The sequence below is a fragment of the Haliotis rubra genome, unplaced genomic scaffold, assembly GCF_003918875.1.
Source record: "Haliotis rubra isolate DU_JTF1 unplaced genomic scaffold, ASM391887v1 Scf243, whole genome shotgun sequence".
NCBI lineage: Eukaryota > Metazoa > Mollusca > Gastropoda > Lepetellida > Haliotidae > Haliotis > Haliotis rubra.
This window is the reverse complement of record NW_025766481.1, coordinates 231,161-254,428: the sequence shown is the minus strand read 5'-3', so window position 1 is coordinate 254,428 and position 23,268 is coordinate 231,161. Positions and strand designations below refer to the sequence as shown.

At 42.3% G+C, this 23,268-nt stretch overlaps 2 protein-coding genes across 7 annotated transcripts in view; one reads left to right on the top strand and one right to left on the bottom strand.

Moving 5' to 3' along the window:
* Positions 1–4,241, bottom strand: part of LOC124278883 (aprataxin-like) — a 42,407-nt gene extending 38,166 nt beyond the window's left edge. The window contains exons 1-3 of one of the 2 annotated variants that reach the window (XM_046714671.1): positions 4,046–4,241; positions 2,768–2,886; positions 2,093–2,146 (exon numbers count right to left, since the gene is read on the bottom strand). In XM_046714671.1, coding sequence (XP_046570627.1) covers positions 2,093–2,146; positions 2,768–2,886; positions 4,046–4,231 — 359 coding nt within the window. In that variant the 5' untranslated portion in view covers positions 4,232–4,241. The remainder of the gene's footprint in view (positions 1–2,092; positions 2,147–2,767; positions 2,887–4,045) is intronic. The other variant, XM_046714670.1, reaches the window with a different exon arrangement.
* Positions 4,242–4,257: 16 nt separating this feature from the next.
* Positions 4,258–23,268, top strand: part of LOC124278882 (RCC1 and BTB domain-containing protein 1-like) — a 145,760-nt gene continuing 126,749 nt past the window's right edge. For 2 of the 5 annotated variants that reach the window (XM_046714669.1, XM_046714668.1), the window contains exons 1-8: positions 4,368–5,728; positions 6,119–6,226; positions 7,594–7,760; positions 8,689–8,779; positions 11,222–11,289; positions 13,861–13,971; positions 14,188–14,327; positions 14,686–14,876. In XM_046714669.1, the coding sequence (XP_046570625.1) occupies positions 5,491–5,728; positions 6,119–6,226; positions 7,594–7,760; positions 8,689–8,779; positions 11,222–11,289; positions 13,861–13,971; positions 14,188–14,327; positions 14,686–14,876 (1,114 nt within the window). In that variant the 5' untranslated portion in view covers positions 4,368–5,490. The other 3 variants (XM_046714664.1, XM_046714663.1, XM_046714667.1) reach the window with 3 other exon arrangements.

Genomic DNA, 23,268 nt, shown 5'->3' with positions numbered 1-23,268 from the left:
TAACAGTGAGGATGTAAGATCCAACTGATGTCTAATACAGCCCACATATAACAGAGAGGATGCAAGATCCAACTGATGATGTCTAATACAGCCCACATATAACAGAGAGGATGTAAGATCCCAATGATGTCTAATACAGCCCACATATAACAGAGAGGATGTAAGATCCCAATGATGTCTAATACAGCCCACATATAACAGAGAGGATGCAAGATCCAACTGATGTCTAATACAGCCCACACATAACAGAGAGGATGTAAGATCCAACTGATGTCTAATACAGCCCACATATAACAGTGAGGATGTAAGATCCCACTGATGTCTAATAAAGCCCACATATAACAGAGAGGATTCAAGATCCAACTGATGTCTAATACAGCCCACATATAACAGAGAGGATGTAAGATCCAACTGATGTCTAATACAGCCCACATATAACAGAGAGGATGCAAGATCCAACTGATGTCTCATACAGCCCACATATAACAGTGAGGATGCACGATCCCACCGATGATGTCTAATACAGCCCACATATAACAGTGAGTGAGTGAGTTTGGTTTTACGCCGCTTTTAGCAATATTCCAGCAATATCACGGCGGGGGACACCAGAAATGGGACATATAACAGTGAGGATGTAAGATCCAACTGATGTCTAATACAGCCCACATATAACATTGCGGATGCAAGATCCCAGTGATGATGTCTAATACAGCCCACATATAACATTGCGGATGCAAGATCCCAGTGATGATGTCTAATACAGCCCACATATAACATTGCGGATGCAAGATCCAACTGATGTCTAATACAGCCCACATATAACAGAGAGGATGCAAGATCCAACTGATGTCTAATACAGCCCACATATAACAGAGAGGATGCAAGATCCAACTGATGTCTAATACAGCCCACATATAACATTGCGGATGCAAGATCACAGTGATGATGTCTAATACAGCCCACATATAACATTGCGGATGCAAGATCCCAGTGATGATTTCTAATACAGCCCACATATAAGAGTGAGGATGCAAGATCCCACTGATGATGTCTAATACAGCCCACATATAACAGTGAGGATGCAAGATCCCACTGATGATATCTAATACAGCCCACATATAACAGTGAGGATGTAAGATCCAACTGATGTCTAATACAGCTTATATATAACAGAGAGGATGCAAGATCCAACTGATGTCTAATACAGCCCACATATAACAGTGTGGATGCAAGATCCCACTGATGATATCTAATACAGCTTACATATAACATTGCGGATGCAAGATCCCACTGATGATATCTAATACAGCCCACATATAATATTGCGGATGCAAGATCCCAGTGATGATGTCTAATACAGCCAACATATAACAGAGAGGATGCAAGATCCCAGTGATGATGTCTAATACAGCCCACATATAACAGTGTGGATGGAAGATCCCACTGATGATATCTAATACAGCTTACATATAACATTGCGGATGCAAGATCCCACTGATGATATCTAATACAGCCCACATATAACATTAGGGATGCAAGATCCCAGTGGTGATGTCTAATACAGCCCACATATAACATTGCGGATGCAAGATCCCAGTGATGATGTCTAATACAGCCCAGATATAACATTGCGGATGCAAGATCCAAAGGATGCCTAATACAGCCCACATATAATTGTGAGGATGCAAGATACCACTGATGTCTAATACAGCCCACATATTACAGTGAGGATGCAAGATCCAACTAATGACGTATACAAGTACAAGAGCCACAAACAATAGTACTAATGACAGTCTGCTGATAATTCATCGTAATACAATTCACTCTCATAAAGTTTCGTCATCCACAATCATACAGCATGACAGGCCCCAAACTCCATGTAATGTAATATAATTTTCTTGAATGGCCGATACTGAGGACATTACTGCAAAATGTTCATTGAAATATTAAATGACACTGAACTGACAGATCATTTAAGGAATGCTGCCAATACCTGCAAAGGAGGAAAGGCAAGTTCACTATCAATTCCAAGAGGACAAAAGTGGACTCATACGAGTCAGCTATTCTGACATCTGACAACTATCTGACTTACCTCATACTGGGAACAGCATGATAGCCAAACCGAAACTGCAGATTCTGGTCTGCTCTAAAACACAAAGAGAGTGTTGTTCATTATGCGCTTTGGGCATGTCCCTGAGTGATGTGGATTAGGCGCTATAAAAGCAGTCTCATTATTAGTATTATTATTATAAAACACTTGAAATCAATGCATATAATATGTTTTAGCATGGGTGGGTGGGTCTGTTCCAACCCCCTGAACCACACCTTGGCTCCGCCATTGCCAAACTTCAATGTGGTCTTTAGTAATTATTTTCAAAGGTGCGTGTGTGTGTGTATGTGTGTGTGCATGCGTGCGTGCGTGCGTTTCAAACCACCCCCCTGGATCCACCACTGTTTAGTGCCCAAAGGCAAACCAAAATTGTATGGCGGGATGAGTCTGCAGTCCAGAGGTGGATTTAATTATATTTTTGTCCACAAGTTCATCTTATTACGGATATTGGAGATAAATGACATCAGAAATACTAGAATCTGCACTATCAGAAATATTAACAATACAAATGTCACCAAAAGAAGTGAAAGCACAAGTTCATCCATGGCCACACATCCCTTTTTAAACTAGAAGGTTTGTGGGGTTTGTAAACCCCGGAAATTTCTCTAAACATGGCACACTAAATGATGACAACAGTTGAGTATAGCAGCTACTGACTTCTCTGCTATCTCAGTTCCTTTCTTGTGGATGTGTTTAAGGAGGGGTATATGTTCTGACTTCAATTTCTTTAAGTTGGCAATCTTCTCCTTTGGCAAAACAAGGAAGTGATGTAGTGCCTGAAATGTAAAATTATGTGAGAAACACGAGATATGGATCTACCTTATCAGAAACAACATAGCATCATGCATGTCATTGGATGGCTCAAAAGACATCGATAGACACTTAAAGGTCAAAGTGAAACATAATATTAAACCAGTATTAAAATATGAAATCTAATACACATTTAATACATTTATCTAATATGTATTTAATACATTTAAAGCACCAGGATGTTGATCATTCTCATTCTTTGGAAACAATAGCTACCCAAACTTTCCTGGCTCTGCTTACCTTATTCAGCGACTGGAAGTAGGTTTATTTGAAGCTCAGTAAGCCCTTCTTACAGGGGAAACCCCTTGACTGTTTTTGCAACATGGCTGGCTACACATGAGTGGGGCATTTATGATGCAATTAAGGCCTTTGTAACAAGGCTTTAATGCACATGAGCATTCCCTACGATTTGTTGTTAATATGTTCTTTTCAGCATATTGCTTGAGTTATCAATTGTGCATGAACGAAAGGTGCAATGGCACCCCTCTAAAAAAAACAACAACAACAAACACCCAGAAATGTCAACTTCTTGGCCCTTTATGTGTGGTGATTTCATAACTTTAACTTACACCTCACATCTGGTAAAGCAACACTTTAACACACTTCATAATACTATTTACTTACATTGGCGTAGATGATGCTTTACTTCTACTTGGATTAATCTACAGAGGATATATAAATTTACTCACATTTCATCATAATTTGTTAAGGAGAAGGTATCATCTACAATCAAACAATCGACTTAGTAACAACGATTTCCGGAGTAGTTGACAAGTTCTTGATCTATCTTATGTAACCTGTGAATGAATAATGATTCCGATAACACATCTAATCGCGGGTAAGAGTTCCTCCCGTTCCCCCATCGCAAATAGTATTAATGAAACAGATACTAAAATTATTAACAAAACTTAACACAACACTTACTATAGAACTCACAAATTTACTAAAATCCTAAATTTAAGTTAGGGTTGGGGGAACGAAAGGAACTCTTTCCCTGTTCGCGTGTGTACTGTCACGTTTTTGCACTGGAAATAAGTTATGTTTATGGTACTGCCACTGCTAGTCTTGAACTTGAAGACGGAGGGACGGTGGGTGGCATCTGCAGAAATCACCATGCTCATTCACCTTTGGGTATTTGTCCTTAATAATTACAAGTTTATCATCAGCATCTACTCTGAGTTCTGGGTCATCCATGGACGATAAAAGACCTTGACTCCAGTGACCAGGCGTTCTTTTGGCACTCGGGGCATCTCCCACGCCTGCCTTCCTCTTCGCACCTGCCGCCATCATTGAGATACTACGCTTCATCATGTTAGGTTACATTTGATTGGTCGACGTTATCTTTGCATCCCAATCAGAGCCTTCGTCACTAAACGTCTCCGCTGATTTGTTGACAAACACCACACTTCGGCGATGACTTACCGCATGGAACTCTGGGTAAGTGAGTTCTAAACCATGAAAGTTCGTCTGGTAATGGTTTACGTATGATAAGGATGTGTCACCAACGTATTATGAGATACATGTCTATATCACCAATCACGGCATGCTCATGTCTCTATGACATATAGATATATCTACTGTTCTTACTGATATATTTCTCTCATGGTGCCTTAACAGGTATCGTTCGGTTTTCGGTTATTCCTGGCACATTGTGGCAGAGAAGACAGTCTGTGAGCCATGAACAGGATTAGTAACATTTAGACATGGCTATCAGTCCGTTTGTCCAGGACTAGTTGTTTTCTAGTGCAGTTGTCTCAAATGTTCTTTTGAACCGTGGATTAGCTGGCAATAGTCAAATCATGGTGCCGTGTGTCAAGTTCTTTACTTTTCATTTGGGAAAATCGTAATACCGGGCTACAACATCACACAAAAATTGTCTCTTATAATTGTGCCCTTCCATTTGAAGTGATTTGGTTTGGTCTGTAGTAGCCTATGCTGGCCTTTTTCTTTTCAAAACATTTGTTTCACATTTCAAAATGGTGTAGATTCAGTTTTAGTGCATTGAATCGGAGTTCTTCCTTAAAGGCAGAAGCTTCTGATTTCACCTGATCTAAACCATAGAGCCACTGTTCCATGTCTATTAGCTGTGGGGTGAAATAGAGGTGAAGAAAGTGGCTTTAGAGACTCAAGACACCTTTTTACATGACACACCTTAACACCTCATCTTTTTAAACATGCTAAATCACATGTGTACATAGATATTTTAAATACATATTTTGACCAAACATTAGCTACATAAAACAGATTTGGATCATTTGAAGAAACAGAATCTAAAATAATTTTCATCACCCATTGTTAGTATTACTTGGCAGGCTTCATTTAATCCAGTTATTTTTCAAAACATATCTTGTTCAATTATTGAAAATTAAACATTCAACTTATAAACAAAATATATTCTTTGCACAATATTTGAACAACCCCCACCCCCCACCCCCCAATAAAAATAGTCTCCTTAGTACACCTTTGGGATTGAGACTAAAACAATTGTCATCTTCTTCCCAGGCTGTGAAGGCGAATTTCCCATGAGGTGGGCAAGAGGGGAGGCATGAGACTCCAGCTCAGAAGGCAAGATGGCTGAATCTTCCTCAACCTCAAGACTTAGTCTTGTTACTCGCCATGAAGCCAGCACAATAAGTCATATGACTGACCTAAGTCGCTGGTCCATCTTCAGTATTCTGGAGCCAGACGTTCTAACTTCCATCAAGAAAGTGTGTGTGTTTGGCAGCTCTGGAAATGAGGCTATTTTCCTGACTGATGATGATGATGTGTATGCCATTGGCTCAAACTGCAGCAGCTGCCTGGGACTAGGTAGGAGTGAAAGGAGGAGTAGTTCTTTTCTCTCCTAAACTTCAATTACTTCTTATATTTCAAATTTTCACCTTTAGCACTGTGACGTAAAATGTGTGTATATTTCCATATTTATATTGGTTACCTCACACGTTCTTTGACAGTTCAATATATCAACTTTGGGAAATTTCTATAAATTGTTTTAATTTCCTAGTAATGACAATAAAATGTTTGTTTGTATAAGTAATATCAGTCTGTCAGGTTTTAACAATCCTGAACAACATTTATGAAAACTTCTGCCAACAAGGTCAATGCTCAAGACTAGGCAAGTTAAGATCATGTACAGAGTACACATAGAATGTGTCCAGCTGTTAAGAACAGTACAGGGTGTGTCCCTCCTTTGTTCCTCAGGTGACACCCACAGTAGTTTCACTCCAAGGAAGATTGAAGGACTCTGTAAGAAAAAAGTTGTTGACATTGCCTTTGGGAGTGGTCCTCATGTTCTTGCAGTCACTGAAAGTAAGTGTACAGTAGTGTGTGGGGAGGTGTGATGACTTGAGCAGCTTCACAGGAGTGTGTGCAATTGATAATGTGTTACTTGAGAAATGAGGTTGAGGTCACAGACGTTTAATTCTGTTCTTGCTACTAATTGCTATAAAGTGCCTGGTGATGTCAGGTTAAGCTAAGAATTTACTCCTAGAATAAACATGTGCCTTATAGTAACTGTACCCCAACCCTTTCACTATGTATTTGAAGAACTTAATTTAACTTGACAAAGTGCTTACGATGATAACAAAACTATTAAACAAATATCACCCTTTCTAGGGAGAATAAATTGTTCAGCATGTTGATTTCAGCATCAAATATAAGTACAAAAGAATTATGAAACGCTCAATGAAACATTCACTCCTTGTGCAGACTTGTTGCTATGGAAATACTTCCTCTGTCCACCTGACTGATACAGTGGGAAATTCAAATCTGGATTTAAAAAAGAAATATATTTTCAAAATGTATGTTTTTATAGACTGTCTGCATCAATATGTTTTACAGCGAGTCTTCTTCTTCTTCTTCTTCTTCGGTTATATGCTTTGGAGGTCGCCTTCGCCTGCTGGCATTTCGGCAGACCTATCCCGCCTTGGGATGCGTGGGGTTACAGCGAGTCTTCATAACATACTTCTTTATACTATGGCTTTATTACATCATGGACCTGTAAATCAATTTTATTTATTTTATTTTATTTTTTTTAATTTCCATTTTTTTATCAATTTAATCAATTTTATGATATGTCATTAAATGTACTTGAATACTGCTTTTCTATGCATTGAAAGACAGTTTTGACCAGGCAATGTGGCCACACTCCATAGACTGGAAACTGAATATGAATGGCTGACCAACCACTTGTCATATGTGTACCTTACCTTTCTGTGGTGTAGTGTTTAGTGTGTGTCGCCCGGAGAGCGGAAGGTCACGGGTTCGATCCCTGGATACGTCATACTAAAAGATGTTAAAATATGGTAAATATGTTAAAATATGGTACTTGTACAACAAGGATTGGTTGGCTCGGAGTCAGTATAATGTGTCTGAGTAGGGTATTCATGCTTATCTGCGGCATGGTATCTCAGTGAGCTAGCACTTCCATAAGCAGCTTAAGTCTGGGCTAGTACAAGCAACCACACATACACACGCATGCAAGTGGCGAAATAATCTTAAGTGTGACGTTAAACCTCATTTCGCCTCACCTTATCTTTCAAAAACGAACTTGTTGGTGACTACTACATATATTGGAGTAAAGGATTACAATGGCCGTTGTCTAACGTTTCCTTGCTGCTTATGTAGACAGAAACCATGATGCAGACAAACTCTTCAATGGTGGTTATTTCTTGTAGATGGAGATGTGTACAGCTGGGGACATAATGGCTATTGTCAGCTGGGTAACGGAGGCTCTAATCAAGGGTTCCAACCTGCCATTGTCAACACAAATCTTCAGGGGAAAAAAGTCTTTCATGTAGCATGTGGCAGCCATCATTCCATGGCTCTAACAAGTGAAGGGGAGGTAATCCAAAGAATTCTTATAGCTCACACCTTGTTCGTTATATCAGAAAAACTGAACCCACATGAGTAGGTATGCAGTATGCACCATAACATGTTTTGTGTATGAACATCATTGACCCAACTAATGCTTGCCATGCATGTAGTGCCTGTTGTCAGTTCTATAAATAGTCCTGAAGGGGTCATTGTCGTCACAGGTACTACAGATATGTACCCCAGGTACGTTTCTGTACACAGAAATGTACACTAAACAAAGTCAAACTACAGAAATATACTCGGTACCCAAAACGAGGGCTGAGTCCAAATTCCGCAACCCGAAACCGTATGTAGTTGTCCCCAATCAACTGATTGGGAGTGGTATTGTACATCGCAAAATATTTGGTAGTGTGTATGCTCGTTTCTTTCTTTCTATGCTATCAAATGCATCTAATACCACAGCATGACAGGTCCGATCAAGAAAACAACACAATGCAGAATGGAATCGTCCTAGGGTACGTTTCTGTATTCTGATTTTGGCTAGGGTACGTTTCTCTGTACAGACACACTGCTCATGGTGACAGTACCAGCCTATGACATATATTGTAATTTACTGCTAGCCCCAGGTCACAGATTAACAATCAGTGTAAATATGAAAAGCTGTGAATTGCTACTGTTTGAAAACATATTTAATATATTATTAGATAATTTGTTAAATGATTATTTATTTACTGGTCCTCAAGATAGTAATTTTCCTTCACCTTTCCACATGTTATCCTCATTTTCTACTCCATATGAGGGGTAAACAGAAAGTGCTTATCGATTATCCTATTTTGAGAATAGGTTTTTATAGGGTTCAAATAGGTGGGGATTTTAACCATCACAGTATGCTCAGAGCTATCAAAACCACAGCCTTTTCTTTCGCAACACTACATGGTATGTATTTCCTGTCCTAGATCTATGCATGGGGCCAGAACAACTGTGGACAGGTGGGAACAGGGACCACAACAAACCAGCCCACCCCACGCAAGATCACTGCTGTCATAGGTACTCACACCATACTGTGTCATTTGTCACCTACACACTGCAACAACTATATGTTATGTATGCCACCTATAACCACTCATCTTCACTACTGTATGTTGTGTGTCACACTTAGTCCCACACATCATTCCTACTGTATGTCACATGTCACACCTACTCCCACACATTGTCATGTGTCACACCTACTCCCACACACCTTCACAGCTGTACGTCATGTGTCACACCTACTGTCCTACACCTTCACAGTTGTATGTCATGTGTCACACTTATTCTCACACACTTTCACTACTGTATGTCATGTGTCATACCTACTCCCACACACCTTCACAGTTGTACGCCATGTGTCACACTTATTCCCACACAACTTCACTACTGTATGTCATGTGTCACACTTATTTCCCCCATCTTCACTACTGTATGTCACATGTCACACCTACTCCCACACAACTTCGCTGCTGTACGTCATGTGTCATACCTACTCCCACACACCTTCACAGTTGTACGTCATGTGTCATACTTATTCCCACACAACTTCACTACTGTATGTCACATGTCACACTTATTTCCCCCCCATCTTCACTACTGTATGTCACATGTCACACCTACTCCCACACAACTTCGCTACTGTACGTCATGTGTCATACCTACTCCCACACACCTTCACAGTTGTACGTCATGTGTCATACTTATTCTCACACACCTTCACTACTGTATGTCATGTGTCACACTTATTCCCCAATCTTCACTACTGTATGTCACATGTCACACCTACTCCCACACACCTTCACAGCTGTACGTCATGTGTCACCTACTCCCACACAACGTCACTACTGTATGTCATGTGTCACACTTATCCCCCACACCTTCACAGCTGTGTGTCATGTGTCACACTTATTCCCACACACCTTCATGACTATGTGTCATGTGTCACACCTACTCCCACACAACTTCACTACTGTATGTCATGTGTCACACTTATCCCCCACACCTTCACAGCTGTGTGTCATGTGTCACACTTATTCCCACACACCTTCATGACTATGTGTCATGTGTCACACCTACTCCCACACAACTTCACTACTGTATGTCATGTGTCACACTTATCCCCCACACCTTCACAGCTGTGTGTCATGTGTCACACCTACTCCCACACATCATCACTACTGTATGTCATGTGTCACACCTACTCCCCCACACCTTCACCGTTGTATGTCATGTGTCACACCTACTCCCCCACACCTTCACAGCTGTATGTCATGTGTCACACTTATTCCCACACACCTTCATGACTATGTGTCATGTGTCACACCTACTCCCACACACCTTCACAGCTGTATGTCATGTCACACTTATTCCCCCACAACTTCACTACTGTATGTCATGTGTCACACCTACTCCCCCACACCTTCACAGCTGTATGTCATGTGTCACACCTACTCCCCCACACCTTCACAGCTGTATGTCATGTGTCACACCTACTCCCCCACACCTTCACAGCTGTATGTCATGTGTCACACCTACTCCCCCACACCTTCACAGCTGTATGTCATGTGTCACACCTACTCCCCCACACCTTCACAGCTGTATGTCATGTGTCACACCTACTCCCCCACACCTTCACAGCTGTATGTCCTGTGTCACACCTCCTCCCCCACACCCTCACTACTGTGTCATGTGTCACACCTACTCTTCCACACCTTCACAGCTGTATGTCATGTGTCACACCTACTCTCCCACAACTTCACTACTGTATGTCATGTGTCACACCTACTCCCCCACACTTTCTCTACTGTATGTCATGTGTCACACTTATTCCCTCACAACTTCACTACTGTATGTCCTGTGTCACACCTACTCCCCCACACCTTCACAGCTGTATGTCATGTGTCACACCTACTCTCCCACACCTTCACAGCTGTATGTCATGTGTCACACCTACTCTTCCACACCTTCACAGCTGTATGTCATGTGTCACACCTACTCTTCCACACCTTCACAGCTGTATGTCATGTGTCACACCTACTCTTCCACACCTTCACAGCTGTATGTCATGTGTCACACCTACTCTCCCACACCTTCACAGCTGTATGTCATGTGTCACACCTACTCTTCCACACCTTCACAGCTGTATGTCATGTGTCAGACCTACTCTTCCACACCTTCACAGCTGTATGTCCTGTGTCACACCTACTCCCCCACACCTTCACTACTGTATGTCCTGTGTCACACCTCCACTGCTGTATGTCACACATTTGTGAATGAGAAATAAATGGAATGAGAACAAGATACATGTTGCACAACTTTGTTATTCTCTAATGATAATTTAATCCGAATCATTTGGAATATACTTTTATAACTTATTTCTTGGATTGCCATTCTCAAAAATATGTGTTGATATAAAATGAGATTTGTCTGTAAATATTGGATTCTTTCTGCTATTTTCAGGTTGCCGGACAGTTGTAGCCATCTCATGTGGCCAGACATCTTCTATGGCCCTAATGGACAATGGTGAGGTAAACATCACTTTGTGACTTTGCAGAAATAAATCTTATGGATTAGTAAATACTGTAAACCGGAAATATTCTGCGTCAGTTTATATTTTGCAAATTTTGCGTTTCTCTTTCCCACAAAAATTCTCGGCGTAGTAATATTAACCCATTCAACACCGTAGCCCGGAAAACCCGCCAAGACGTCACGCGTCCCAAGACACTGTAGGCCGGTAAACCGGCCAGGCAGTAGTCGCATCAAAATAATTTTAGGAACCCAACTAACGTTTGATTCATATTTTAAATCAATCAATTATAAACTAATTTTCGCAAAGTTATTAAAAAAACAATCCTCGGACACTTGCTTCGGCAATGGGTCCACATCAAAGTTGTCAAAGAGCAAAGTAACGATGTTTCGAGATAATAATTAAACAAATTGAATAAACTGAAGAATAAAATTAATAACAGTACTGAAAATAGTGGTCAAACGTACATTACAACTTACTATTTCCATCTTTTTTTGTGCGATCGTGTAAAGTAATTCAAGTGACCTCTCGGCTTTTGTTGCCTCGAAATTAGCGCTCGGACACGATGTTTAATGCTAAAATATATGCATGAAGCATTTTTGTCACAGGTCATAACCTAGCACAATATGTCCATTAAGTTTCATAATATACGTATAGGTGGTGATTTTTTGCGTAACAGGTTCAGAATGGCAATATTCTTACCCAAAACTTTCTAACTTTCTAACTGAATCTAAGTTTCATTTACGAGGACAGTATCCATTGCTGTTATTTGATTAGCTGCCTTAGGTCACGTGCAAACACGATCCTCATAGCAGACTGTGGCAGAAAAGCGTCATTACAAACCAATCTTTATCCAATAAAATCGCTTCTTATAACTGCGAAAATACTCCTGGCAAGGGTACAGTGATATTGTTGATGCTCAGAGCTTTCGAACGATACCCGCCATCAAACGAAATGCCTCACATGTTATTCGTACTAAGGTTCCAAAACGGAGGTATTTCCTGCTGTTGTATCATGTTACCAAGCGGAAAGCCACTGATATGGCGAAGTAGACGACCATACATATTATTATCATGTCCTATAACAAATACTCCAGCAAAAAACAGCTTACTGGTGGATTAGCCTACTTCCTGATTACTGCATCGAGAGGACCGGATACCCTCCATCCACGAATGGCTGAGTCTTTGTTCTTCTTCACAATATGTTTTTTTTGCAAAGCCTACTACTCTCGCAAAAATAATATGTCGCAGAACAGGCTGGGGGTACGCTGACGCTAATTTTTCGAGGTGCAGAATATTTCCGGTGTACAGTACTTTGTGAGAAGACACATGCTCTTCATTCAGTGACAATGCTTTTCTTGACAGTGACTCAGTCATTGTTCTGTCAACACTCTGATGAGTGAGTGAGTTTAGTTTTATGCCACACTCAGCAATATTCCAGATATATGGGGGCGGTCTGTAAATAATCAAGTCTGGACCAGAGAATCCAGTGATCAACAGCATGAGCATCGATCTACGCAATTGGGATACAATGACGTGCCAAACAAGCCAGCTGTAAGTGAAACAAAACAGCGAGCCTGACCACCAGATACTGTTAGTTGCCTTTTACGACAAGCATGGGTTACTGAAGATCAATTTTAACCCGGATCTTCACGGATCACATCTGATGCATATGTCCTCTGACAAAGTATTGTTTTAATGCTGGGTATTCGTCCACAGGGCCATACAGGGTTCGAAATACCCCATATATTAGTGTGCCATGGCATGCTGGGTATTGCACGGTAATTATTGAAATGGCACGGCTTTAATCCCCAAACAATTTTTATTTTCCAAATTAAATAATACCATACAGTTGTTGACCAACTTTAAAGTGATTATGGTTGTAAATATCGCTGACAGGACTAGAATTTTATTAGGAAGTAGTTTTTGGAGCTGAGAGCTTGTCACAAAAGGTCTTTTCATTTTGTTGTCCCAAAGAAATGCGTACAATATTTTATTCAAGATATCTATGGATTTACTAGGTGGGTTTAGTTGTGCTGAAAATCTCCAGCTTTTCCAACCATTTCCCTTCATGAATTTAGTTTGTTATTCACAATTGCTCGAATAGAATATTCATTAATAGAGTGTTTTTACCTGCATTTGGGTATTATTTATCAGAGCAAGACAGGCAAAATGGAACAGACCCAAGCCAGGCAGGATAAAGTCAACAAACGCTCTTATCCTAGCCTGTCTACGAGAAGAGGCACTCTTCAACTATATGTGATTCAACAATTTCTGCCTTTCGTGGGGCATCAGGATCCAGATGTCCTAGCCACTCTACTGTCCCATGTCAAGTCAATCTCCTGTGGTGGACAGTAGAATCGAACATCTGCGGCGGTGTGTCCTTAAACTTGAATCCCTCTCTTTGCCTCTTTGTAGACACATTTCAAGGATGGGGCTGTCATCTGGAAGTCCAGACTGACTCTAGGCTGTAGTTACACGAACAACACGGTTGGCATATCAACAGCCTAGAATTATAGGTGCTATTCTTATTCTTATGTTCTGTAATGTTTAATATTTATCTGTTCTTTCAGTTGTATGGCTGGGGCTACAACGGAAATGGTCAGCTGGGGCTGGGCAACAATGTGAATCAACCCAATCCATGCAAGGTGGCAGGTGCCCTCTCTGGTCTCATCATCAGCCAGGTGACTTACATTTACTGACACAGTCACTGAATACAGCCATGCACTCAAATGTTTTAAAACATTTTATATGATCCAAACATAGACTGTAAATCATTGATGTGTAACCAATATCATACAGAAACAGTACTGTGTGTATCATGTATTCACGAGTGAGAAGCCAGTGAAACCGACTATCAACATGTCATGAGGAGTAACACATATCTTCAAACCATACAGGTGGTGTCGGGGTATGCCCACACTATGGCTCTCTCGGATGAAGGGGTACTGTACTCGTGGGGAGCTAACTCTTATGGTCAGCTTGGCACCAGCAGCAAGGCCAACCAGGTATACCCAACCAAGGTGGAGAGAACTGAAAGGTCAGTCCATCAGAAATATGGAAGGAAATTGTTTTTACTTGATGTGAAATATACAATCTCATGTAAAAGCCTTACTGAACCTTGAACAGGGCAACTATAGCATACATCAGGAATTTATTGTCATGAAAGAGCGATATCAGAATGTCATATTTCTGAAACATGTATTTAGTTTAATCATGATAATCATGGCCAATATTTTATTTAATTGATACATTTTATTCTTGCTGTCAAAACCCAAATACTGGATAATTGCTGAAGTTCAGTCTTGTGTCACATGTTATTGGTGTTGTACTAAGTAACATACATTACATAGGACTACAGCAGTAGACTCGGTCACCTGATAGTAGTGTGTCCCCAGGTTTGTGGAGATCGCAGCCAGTCACTACACACACATCTCGGCTGCCATGAGCCAGACAGGGAAGGTGTACATGTGGGGTCAGTGCCGGGGTCAGTCAGTCACCTCACCCATGCTGACACGCTTCAACTGTGTGGATGATGTGTTTGCCACATTTTCAGCTCCTCCAATCAGCTGGCGGACATACAGTGTTGGTGAGTATACTTACATCTACAAAGAGTTCTTTCAGTGTCAGTGAGAAAACTATAAGCGTCATGAAAAGAGCAAGGCTATGGCAAGTTTGTAGTTTCAGAACTTTACTGCACGGTTCCTGATAGACACCATTTTAATTGTGGTTGCATTTCGAGATGTAACTAATGAGCTAAAACAAAACAGGTTGATCCGATTTAATCATCTTTTTTGAAGCTCCTTCAAAATAAAATCACTAATTGGTACTCACCACGAGTTGCTCCCCTTTGCTTCCCCTGGCGGGGAAAGGTGTAGCCACCCTCTGGCCATGTGCTCCACTCTCTCCTTCTTCGCCCAGTGAGCAGGATGTGAGAGCGCCTTGTGTCTCCTTACACACCATATCCTTTGATAATCTCTTAGTTTTTACCTCTCATAGGTTACTATAGAGGTATAGCTAGTATCCTTTACTATTTGTATTGATTAATTATCGTATTTCTACTGTTTATTCCGTGTATTACGTGATTGTTCAGCTAACTTTACGTTGATGAAAATCTATGCGATTTGTAGATTACGTTTTTCTGCCTCCGATCCACATGTAATATGCCCTAGTTGTTCTACGCCGTGTGCGTTTAATTCACGTTGCAGTTACTGCATTAATTTATCTCATTCTGCATTTAATAAATATCACCTTTGCGTCTTAAGACGTGCTGCAGATAGATCACGCAACAAGGGCAAAACATGGCAGAGAGTCCAGATATTCCATCCAGTCAGCTGCTAGCGATCGACCCTCTCCGTCTGGTGTTCTGCTAGAGACCCCTGCGGCAGAGGCGTGGGGCCGCAGTCCGTTACCTCGAAAAGAAACGACCGGCCTCCCCAGACATCTCGTCATTGCAGACCAAGTCTAAGAGGGCCTCATCGTCGTCTCAACGCAGATTGAGGACACCCAGGGCAGCGCCAGACTTCCAAAGGAAATCTCACGAAGACAGCAAGAACTTTCTCAGCGAGATCGTTCCAGCAGCAGAATTGGGCCTCTACGATGATCAGCCGATAATCATCCCGACTTCTACGGCAGAAGAAGCGACCCGGTGTCAGCGACTGTGACTTCTGCAGAGATCACCATGCAGCCTGATGCCTCTACACCGGCGTCAGGCGTCATTGATGTGAACCCCATCGCAGAAAAGACGCCCGGCGACTTCACAGATCACCTCAGAAGACATGATCGGCAGATTATGAACATCATGGAGGACCACTACAAACTGCGCTAAAAGTCGAACGAACCAGCAAGAAAGGCTCCAAGCGTGAACAGCACCCCAGAGGCACCCCCGTCCAACGTAGCAGCCAAGGCGATGTCACCTTCGAAGGAAGTCCGCACCACCTTGGCGAAGGACCTAGATGTACAGCCTTCGCGAAGGCCTTAGCGGCGGAGAGATCATCACCATCTTCGATTTCATCTCTAGATATGGACTCAGACCATCAGACATCACGCGGAAGCCTTCGCGAAGGTCATATCATCGATCCCCCGGACCGGACGCAAATGAAGCTTCGCGAAGGCATTCGCGAAGGACATATGATTCCAGATCTTCATCATCTAGAAGAACATCGAGGGACTGCCGAAGAGCTTCGCGAAGCTATCAACATTCACCTCACAAGTCTCCGAGAAGATCATCCCATAGACGATCTCCACTTCGTTCATCACCAGGTCGATCACCCGTCAGATCTCCACATAGAGCGGCGCACAAGTCAACTAGATCGCCACAAACCTCATCAGATATACAGACAGCAAGAAGAGCATCTACAATTTGTTAATGACGATGGTTTTGAGGATGATGGAGGAATCATATTTTCTGATGCAGAGATACGGTATTGGATGGTCAATAACCTAGATCTCACATCACCATCTAAAAGTGGCAATACAGCGCAGACGTATTTGATGAAGGAAGATGATCCAGATGCAATCACTCTACCCCCGATCGACCCGATTGCGGCAGTGCCACAGAATCTAGATGCAGCTTTCCAGAAAGCTCACGAAAGTTCAGATACCACATCTGCCCAACTTTCAAGCCAAGAAGTTCTCCGCATAACATGGACTCCTTCTACAAGGCCCAGGACATCGATGAGAACTATAAGATCATCAGCGATGTAAGAACAAGATTTACAAGATGGATGATCGCAAGGATTGGCTCATATAGAAACCATGACGAGGCGTATGTTCTTTGGGTTAAATAGATCTAGGGCGATCAATGAGACTCTTATTACTAGATTCCGGGATTCCCACGGCGGAAGATGATAGAATGATTTATTCTGCCTTACTTATGCAAAAGAAAGATCAGCAGTTTTTAGCGGATCATCTTACATCTGTTTCAGCAGCACTGACCTTAGCTCGTCGTCAAGGCCTCCTCGCCTCCTGTAATTGGGGAGAACTTTACAGCCCCACTTTATACAGCCCGTGGTGGAACAACATCCATCTTTGGCGGAGAAATCGACAAAGTCGCCAAGGAAGTCTCTAAGGATTCCAGGGAAGTCCTTATGATTAGATCGATGGACACACTAGCCAGCGTCATTAGGTCCAGACTTCACAAAGATACTCAGGCAGATCTAAGTTCACGGGCCTACAAAGAGCAAGAGACAGGAAGATAGCCAGCTCTAGAGGTAAAAGATTCTTTTAAAATTAAGCCCATCGCGGCAACTATAGAGGAGGATCAGGAAGAGGCAGGACACCCAGAGGTTACGCAATTATAGGCGGCTGAAACACAGGTTCGAACGACTGGAGTCTTCCACCCCCAGCCGTTCCAGTACAGCCAGCTCAAGTGGGTGGGCGCCTCCAACTACACTGGGAAAACTGGGGAATATTGCAAGACCTTTACGTCTCCAACATTCTTCAACACGTTTCGTATCCTCTACAGGCCAAGCCTCCGCTGACAATCAAACCCCCAAGTTCGATGTTACAAAGCAGCAACTACCAAAGATAAGAGAGGCTGTTTCATCACTCCTATCCAAACAGGCCATAGAAGTAATAGATCAAGCAAGCGTCGAACCAGGTTTCTACTCCCCAGTTTTCCTAGTTCCCAAGAAAAACTCCACGGAGAAATACAGACTCATCTACAACATGAGCTTTTCAGCAAGAACTATCTCGCCAAACCACGAAGTTTAGCATGATACATTTACCTCAGTTCGCCAGATGATTAGATCCCTATGGACTACATGGGCAGCATAGATCTACAGGATGCCTACCTGCATCCCCATTCATCCCGATTCCAGGAAATACCTCGATTTACTCTAGAAGGGCTACATTACCAGTGGAAAATACTCCCATTGAATATCATCAGCCCCTGGCTATTCACGAGGATAACGAAAACCGATTATCAAATTTCTACATCGTCAAAGGGCTACATGAGTGCGTTTTACCTCGACGACGGGATACAAGTAGATCAAGATCCACTGCGTCTCAAACTACAGTTAAATTACATCATAAAGCTACTAACACAACTAGGTTGGTTAGTAAACTTACGCAAGTCGGACCTAGTACCATCGCAAGACCTGCAGTTCCTAGGTATTCGATTCATCACAAATCGCAACCGTATTTTGGTACCAGAAGACCGTTGGCTCAAGATACAGCAGACCATTCCACCAGCTCTACTCTCTCCGTTACCACTGCGACAATGGCAGAGCCTACTAGGTCTTCTCACATCAGCCCAAGACATGACTGTCACAGGCAGATTACAGTTACGTCCCCTACAGGTCCTCATCAACGCACATCTCAACGATGTACAACCATTCAGTCTACCGAAACATCTCAGACCGCATCTACTATGGTGGACCAAGAAATCGAATACAAAACCCATCTGTATGTAGACGCGTCACTCCAAGGTTGGGGAGCTCATCTCACCAACCACACGATATCAGGGTTATGGAATCAGCAAGAATGCAAACTCCATATAAACAGTCTAGAAATGAAAGCTGTAATCAACGCCATTCTACATTGGAGCACATTTCTACAAAATGCGCGCCTAATGATCCATACAGACAATTCGACAGTGGCGTTCTACATAAACAAGCAAGGCTCAACGAGATCGATGAACCTTTTGAACCTAAGCTTTCAACTGTTTGATTTAATACAAGATCTAAATCTACATGTCAGAGCAGTGCACATTCCGGAGCCAGAAATATACTAGCAGGCGGCTCTCTCTCGGCCTCATCTACCATCACCGACAGAGTGGATGATCAACAGGGAAATTTTTGCACAGATAATCAAGCAATTAGGAGCGCCGCTAATAGACCTATTAGCCCGCGATTCAACAATCAGCTACCGACATTAGTGTCACCAGTCCCAGACCCCCAAGCTTGGGCAGCGGACGCTCTAAGTCTATCATGGGAAGGCCTCAATGCGTCGCAGCGTTTCCGCCGCCAGCAATAATACCTCAAGTATTACAGAAAATCAGACAAACACAGAGCCTACAACTCACTTTGGTGGCCCTACTGGCGGCCAGAGCGTGGTTTCCCATACTAATTCAAGAAATCGGTCAACCAACACTGGAGCTACCCAAAGTGGCGCCAAACCTGTTAATTCATCCTCACACCAAACAAGTGCGGAAACCCAGCAATGTTCCAACTACGTATGGACTGTATACAAATGTGTTTAAACAAGAGAGGATATTCTGCCAGGGGCGGCAAAAGCAGTCAACGCTTGCTTACGTTACTCAACTTCGTAACTTGTACGGCGACAAGTGGCACAGTTTCGAAAATTATGCAACAAAGAAAGGGTTTACAGCAAGAGAGGCTTCACAACCTCAAGTGGCAGACTATTTGTGTTACCTACGCCAAAACAAACATTTAAAAGGTTCAACGATATCAACATATCTTGCAGCTTAGTTCTGTAATCACCATGAGAGCGGGTGTCAAATTGACAAGATCTCCAGAGTTACTGGCCTTACTACGAGCTTTCGATTGGAGGACCAAAGCGGAAGTTCCGCCCTTAGCTTGGGATCTGAATGTAGTGTTACAACACCTCCGCGAGTGAGGTCTATGAACCTTTGGAATCGACAAACTTTGAATTTCTCTCACAGAAAACACTGTTTCTGCTATCGCTAGCCACAGCAGCAAGAATGTCTGAAATTCAGCTCTGGATTCTGAGAGGATACAGTTTGATGACAATCATAACACAGCACGCACCTCGGATTAAGATGGGATTTCATCGCAAAAAATCAACTGCCAGGTCAACCAGACAGATTATTCCACATCCGGCTATCCTCTATTCTCGGATCACAAGATACACAAGACCTATCACTGTGTCCGGTAAAAGCTCAAAGTTTATTCTGACGATCAAAACAAGGAGAAGATTTCTCAAGCGTTTATTCATCCCCTTATAAGCCTCTGAATCAAACAGAAGTGTCACGGACCACAATATCTATTTGGATAAGGACTGTCATTCTCCGTGCCTACAAGGCAGCAGGCTTGGACCCACCAACAGCATCAAATCCACATGAGATCAGGGCACTGGCCTCTACCCTCGCCCTACGGTAACTGTTCCTTGAACACGATTATGGAAGGATGCTATTGGAAATCTAACATGGTATTTGCTAATCACTACCTGAGAGACATCACTACAGAAGATGTCTCTGGCATTCCCATTTAGGACCACTGGTCCTCGCTCAGCAACTGACAGTCCCTCGTGAAGCGTTAAAATATTATCCTCACAAGATTAATATGTATTTTATACATACTCATCTAGCTTATAACTCTCACGGGTTTTAGGGCTATGTATATATGTTCAGCTTAAGTATTCAACCTTAAGCATATACTTTCAGTATAGTCAATTTCAGTGCCTCTATCAGAGTCACCTATATATATATATATAATTTTATATGTATTGTTCAATATATTCATAATGTAATTCCCCTTTAATGGCTTTATATAACCTATGGTTTCTTTATACAGGAAACATCCTAAATCTAAGCCTTCATGAAGTTCCGTGGGGGATATTACAGTATATCTATACAAAATCACTAATTATAAATCCAAAGTATTCTGTTACCCACCTCCGTTCCGTAGGATGCTACAAGCAAAAGAGCATGAGTCAGGATAAGGAAAAATATGTAATTTTTAGAGTAAAATTGATATTTTATACTTATCCTGACTCATGAGGTTAACTCCTCCATCCTCCCACATAACACTTTGGATTTCCCTGTAAATTCAAGTGTTGGGCTCGCTAAAATCAGGAGAGAGTGGAGCACATGGCCAGAGGGTGGCGACACCTTTCCCGCCAGGGGAAGCAAAGGGGAGCAACTCGTGGTGAGTACCAATTAGTGATTTTATTTTGAAGGGAGCTTCAAATAAGGAGATACAAGTGTTCCACTATGTTCGCAAGAAGAAGAAGACAAGCAAAAGAGCATGAGTCAGGATAAGTATAAAATATCAATTTTACTCTAAAAATTACATTTTTTTTAAAGACCTGCCTGCCACTATTTAGTTGTTTAATAACATACATATAAACTGTTATGACAAATAATATTGTCTTGGAATCTTTTATGTAAAGAGTGATATTTCAACCAAGTGCTCTAGCCAAGACATGTATTTGCTTAAAATACTAAACATAAATCAATATTTTTCCTTATCCTGACTCATGTATTATTGCTTGTCTCCTTCCTTCCGCGAACGTTAGTGGAACACTTGTATCTCCTTTTTGAAGTTCCCTTAAAAAAAGCAGACGTAAAATCACTACTCACCACGAGTTGTCTCCCTCTCCGTTTTGGCGGGAAAACGGCGCCACCCGTCTTCCCACTCTTCACTCTCTCCTTCTTCGCCCTAGTGGACGGTTGGGAGAGCACCTGTGTCTCCAACACGGCACTATATCCTTTGCTAACTTAGTTATTACCCTATAAGTTACCTTTATAAGGTTTCAGGGAGTATCCTTCTACAATATGGTTTGAAATATATTAGCAAATTTGACTGTTTATTCACGGTTTCAAGATTGTTCAGTTTGTTTACATTTCATGAAAACCTGTTTTCGTTGTAGGTTTAGGTTCTCTGCTGCAGACCTGCATTTATTGTGCCCCAGTTGCACAACAATATGTACCTCCAGCTCTCGCTGTAAATTATGTCAGCAATTAACAAAAATTGAATTTAATAATTATTATTTCTCTGTACTTAGGCGTGCTAAGGATAAATCCAGGCGACTGTTGCAAGTCATGGCTAAACCGGCTGAGTCCCTAAAGAGCTGTCTATCGTTGTCAGACGACATACTTCCATCCAGTGACCTGCGAGGCGCTTTTCAGAAGATGGGCGTGGGATGAGGTCCGCCATTACGTCGAAGAAAAGATCTTCTACGATGGACAACTCCTCAACCCATATGAAGAAGAAGAGGCCATCTTAGTCGCAGAAGAAGCCTTACACCCCTAAGGCTTCAACCAGATCTACTGGGAGTTCTTCACAGACTACGAGGACTTTTTCTGCTGAGATCGTCCCGATGGAAGAAAGAGGCTTATATGATGAGCCGCTGATACTCATCCCAGAGATACTGCATAAGAAGAAGACGCAGGCCTCAGCAACGGTAACGTCAGCAACCTTCTCTACGCAGTCCGAGTTACCTTCAACACTGACAGCAGAGATCCATGAGGCACAGCGATCCCTGGACCATATCGCTACCCTCTCAGATGCGACATCACTACAGTCGTCGCAGACATTCAACCCTGGGGCCTTCATGCAGCAATTCTCTCAACAGATGATGGAAATGATGGAGAAGCGCTTCGCGCAGGAAAGAACCTCGCATGATGGACAGCCAGGCGGCTCTCATGCCCAAGTCATCAACCTCAGAGAGGAACCAGTGCTGCATGAAGGACCCCACACTGATGATACATCTGAGAGGCCTACCAGAGGATCTAGCTCTAGGACTAAGAGCAGACCTACCCTGCATGACGTCAGCAAACCTGCGCGAAGGAGGGCACGTTCTTCAGACCAGAATAGATCGTCATCAGATGATGAGGCTAATGAAGAACCTTCACGCAGGCTACCCACTTCACAGAGGAAGAAACCTACACCTCCTAGAAGGTTCAGAGAGACGTCTCGGGACTCAGACCCTCAACAAAACCTCTCACCTGCGCGAAGGTCTTCTGAATTATCATCAAGGACGTCAACAACGCCTCACAGGTCGTCACAGGATTCACCACATAGAAATATATTAATCCCGGACAAGAAGATGCTCACCTCCACGCAGGTCGGCATACAGATCTCCTCTTAGAACTACACGTAGTTCAACGTACTCATCTCCACACAGATCGCCACGCAGATCGCCACGCAGATCTCCATGCACGAAGGATATTCAACGATCATATACAAGTGGACATGATACAGAGGACGATGGCGGAATCATATTTTCGGACTCAGAGATAAAATATTGGATGGCTAATGGACTGGACCTAGCGT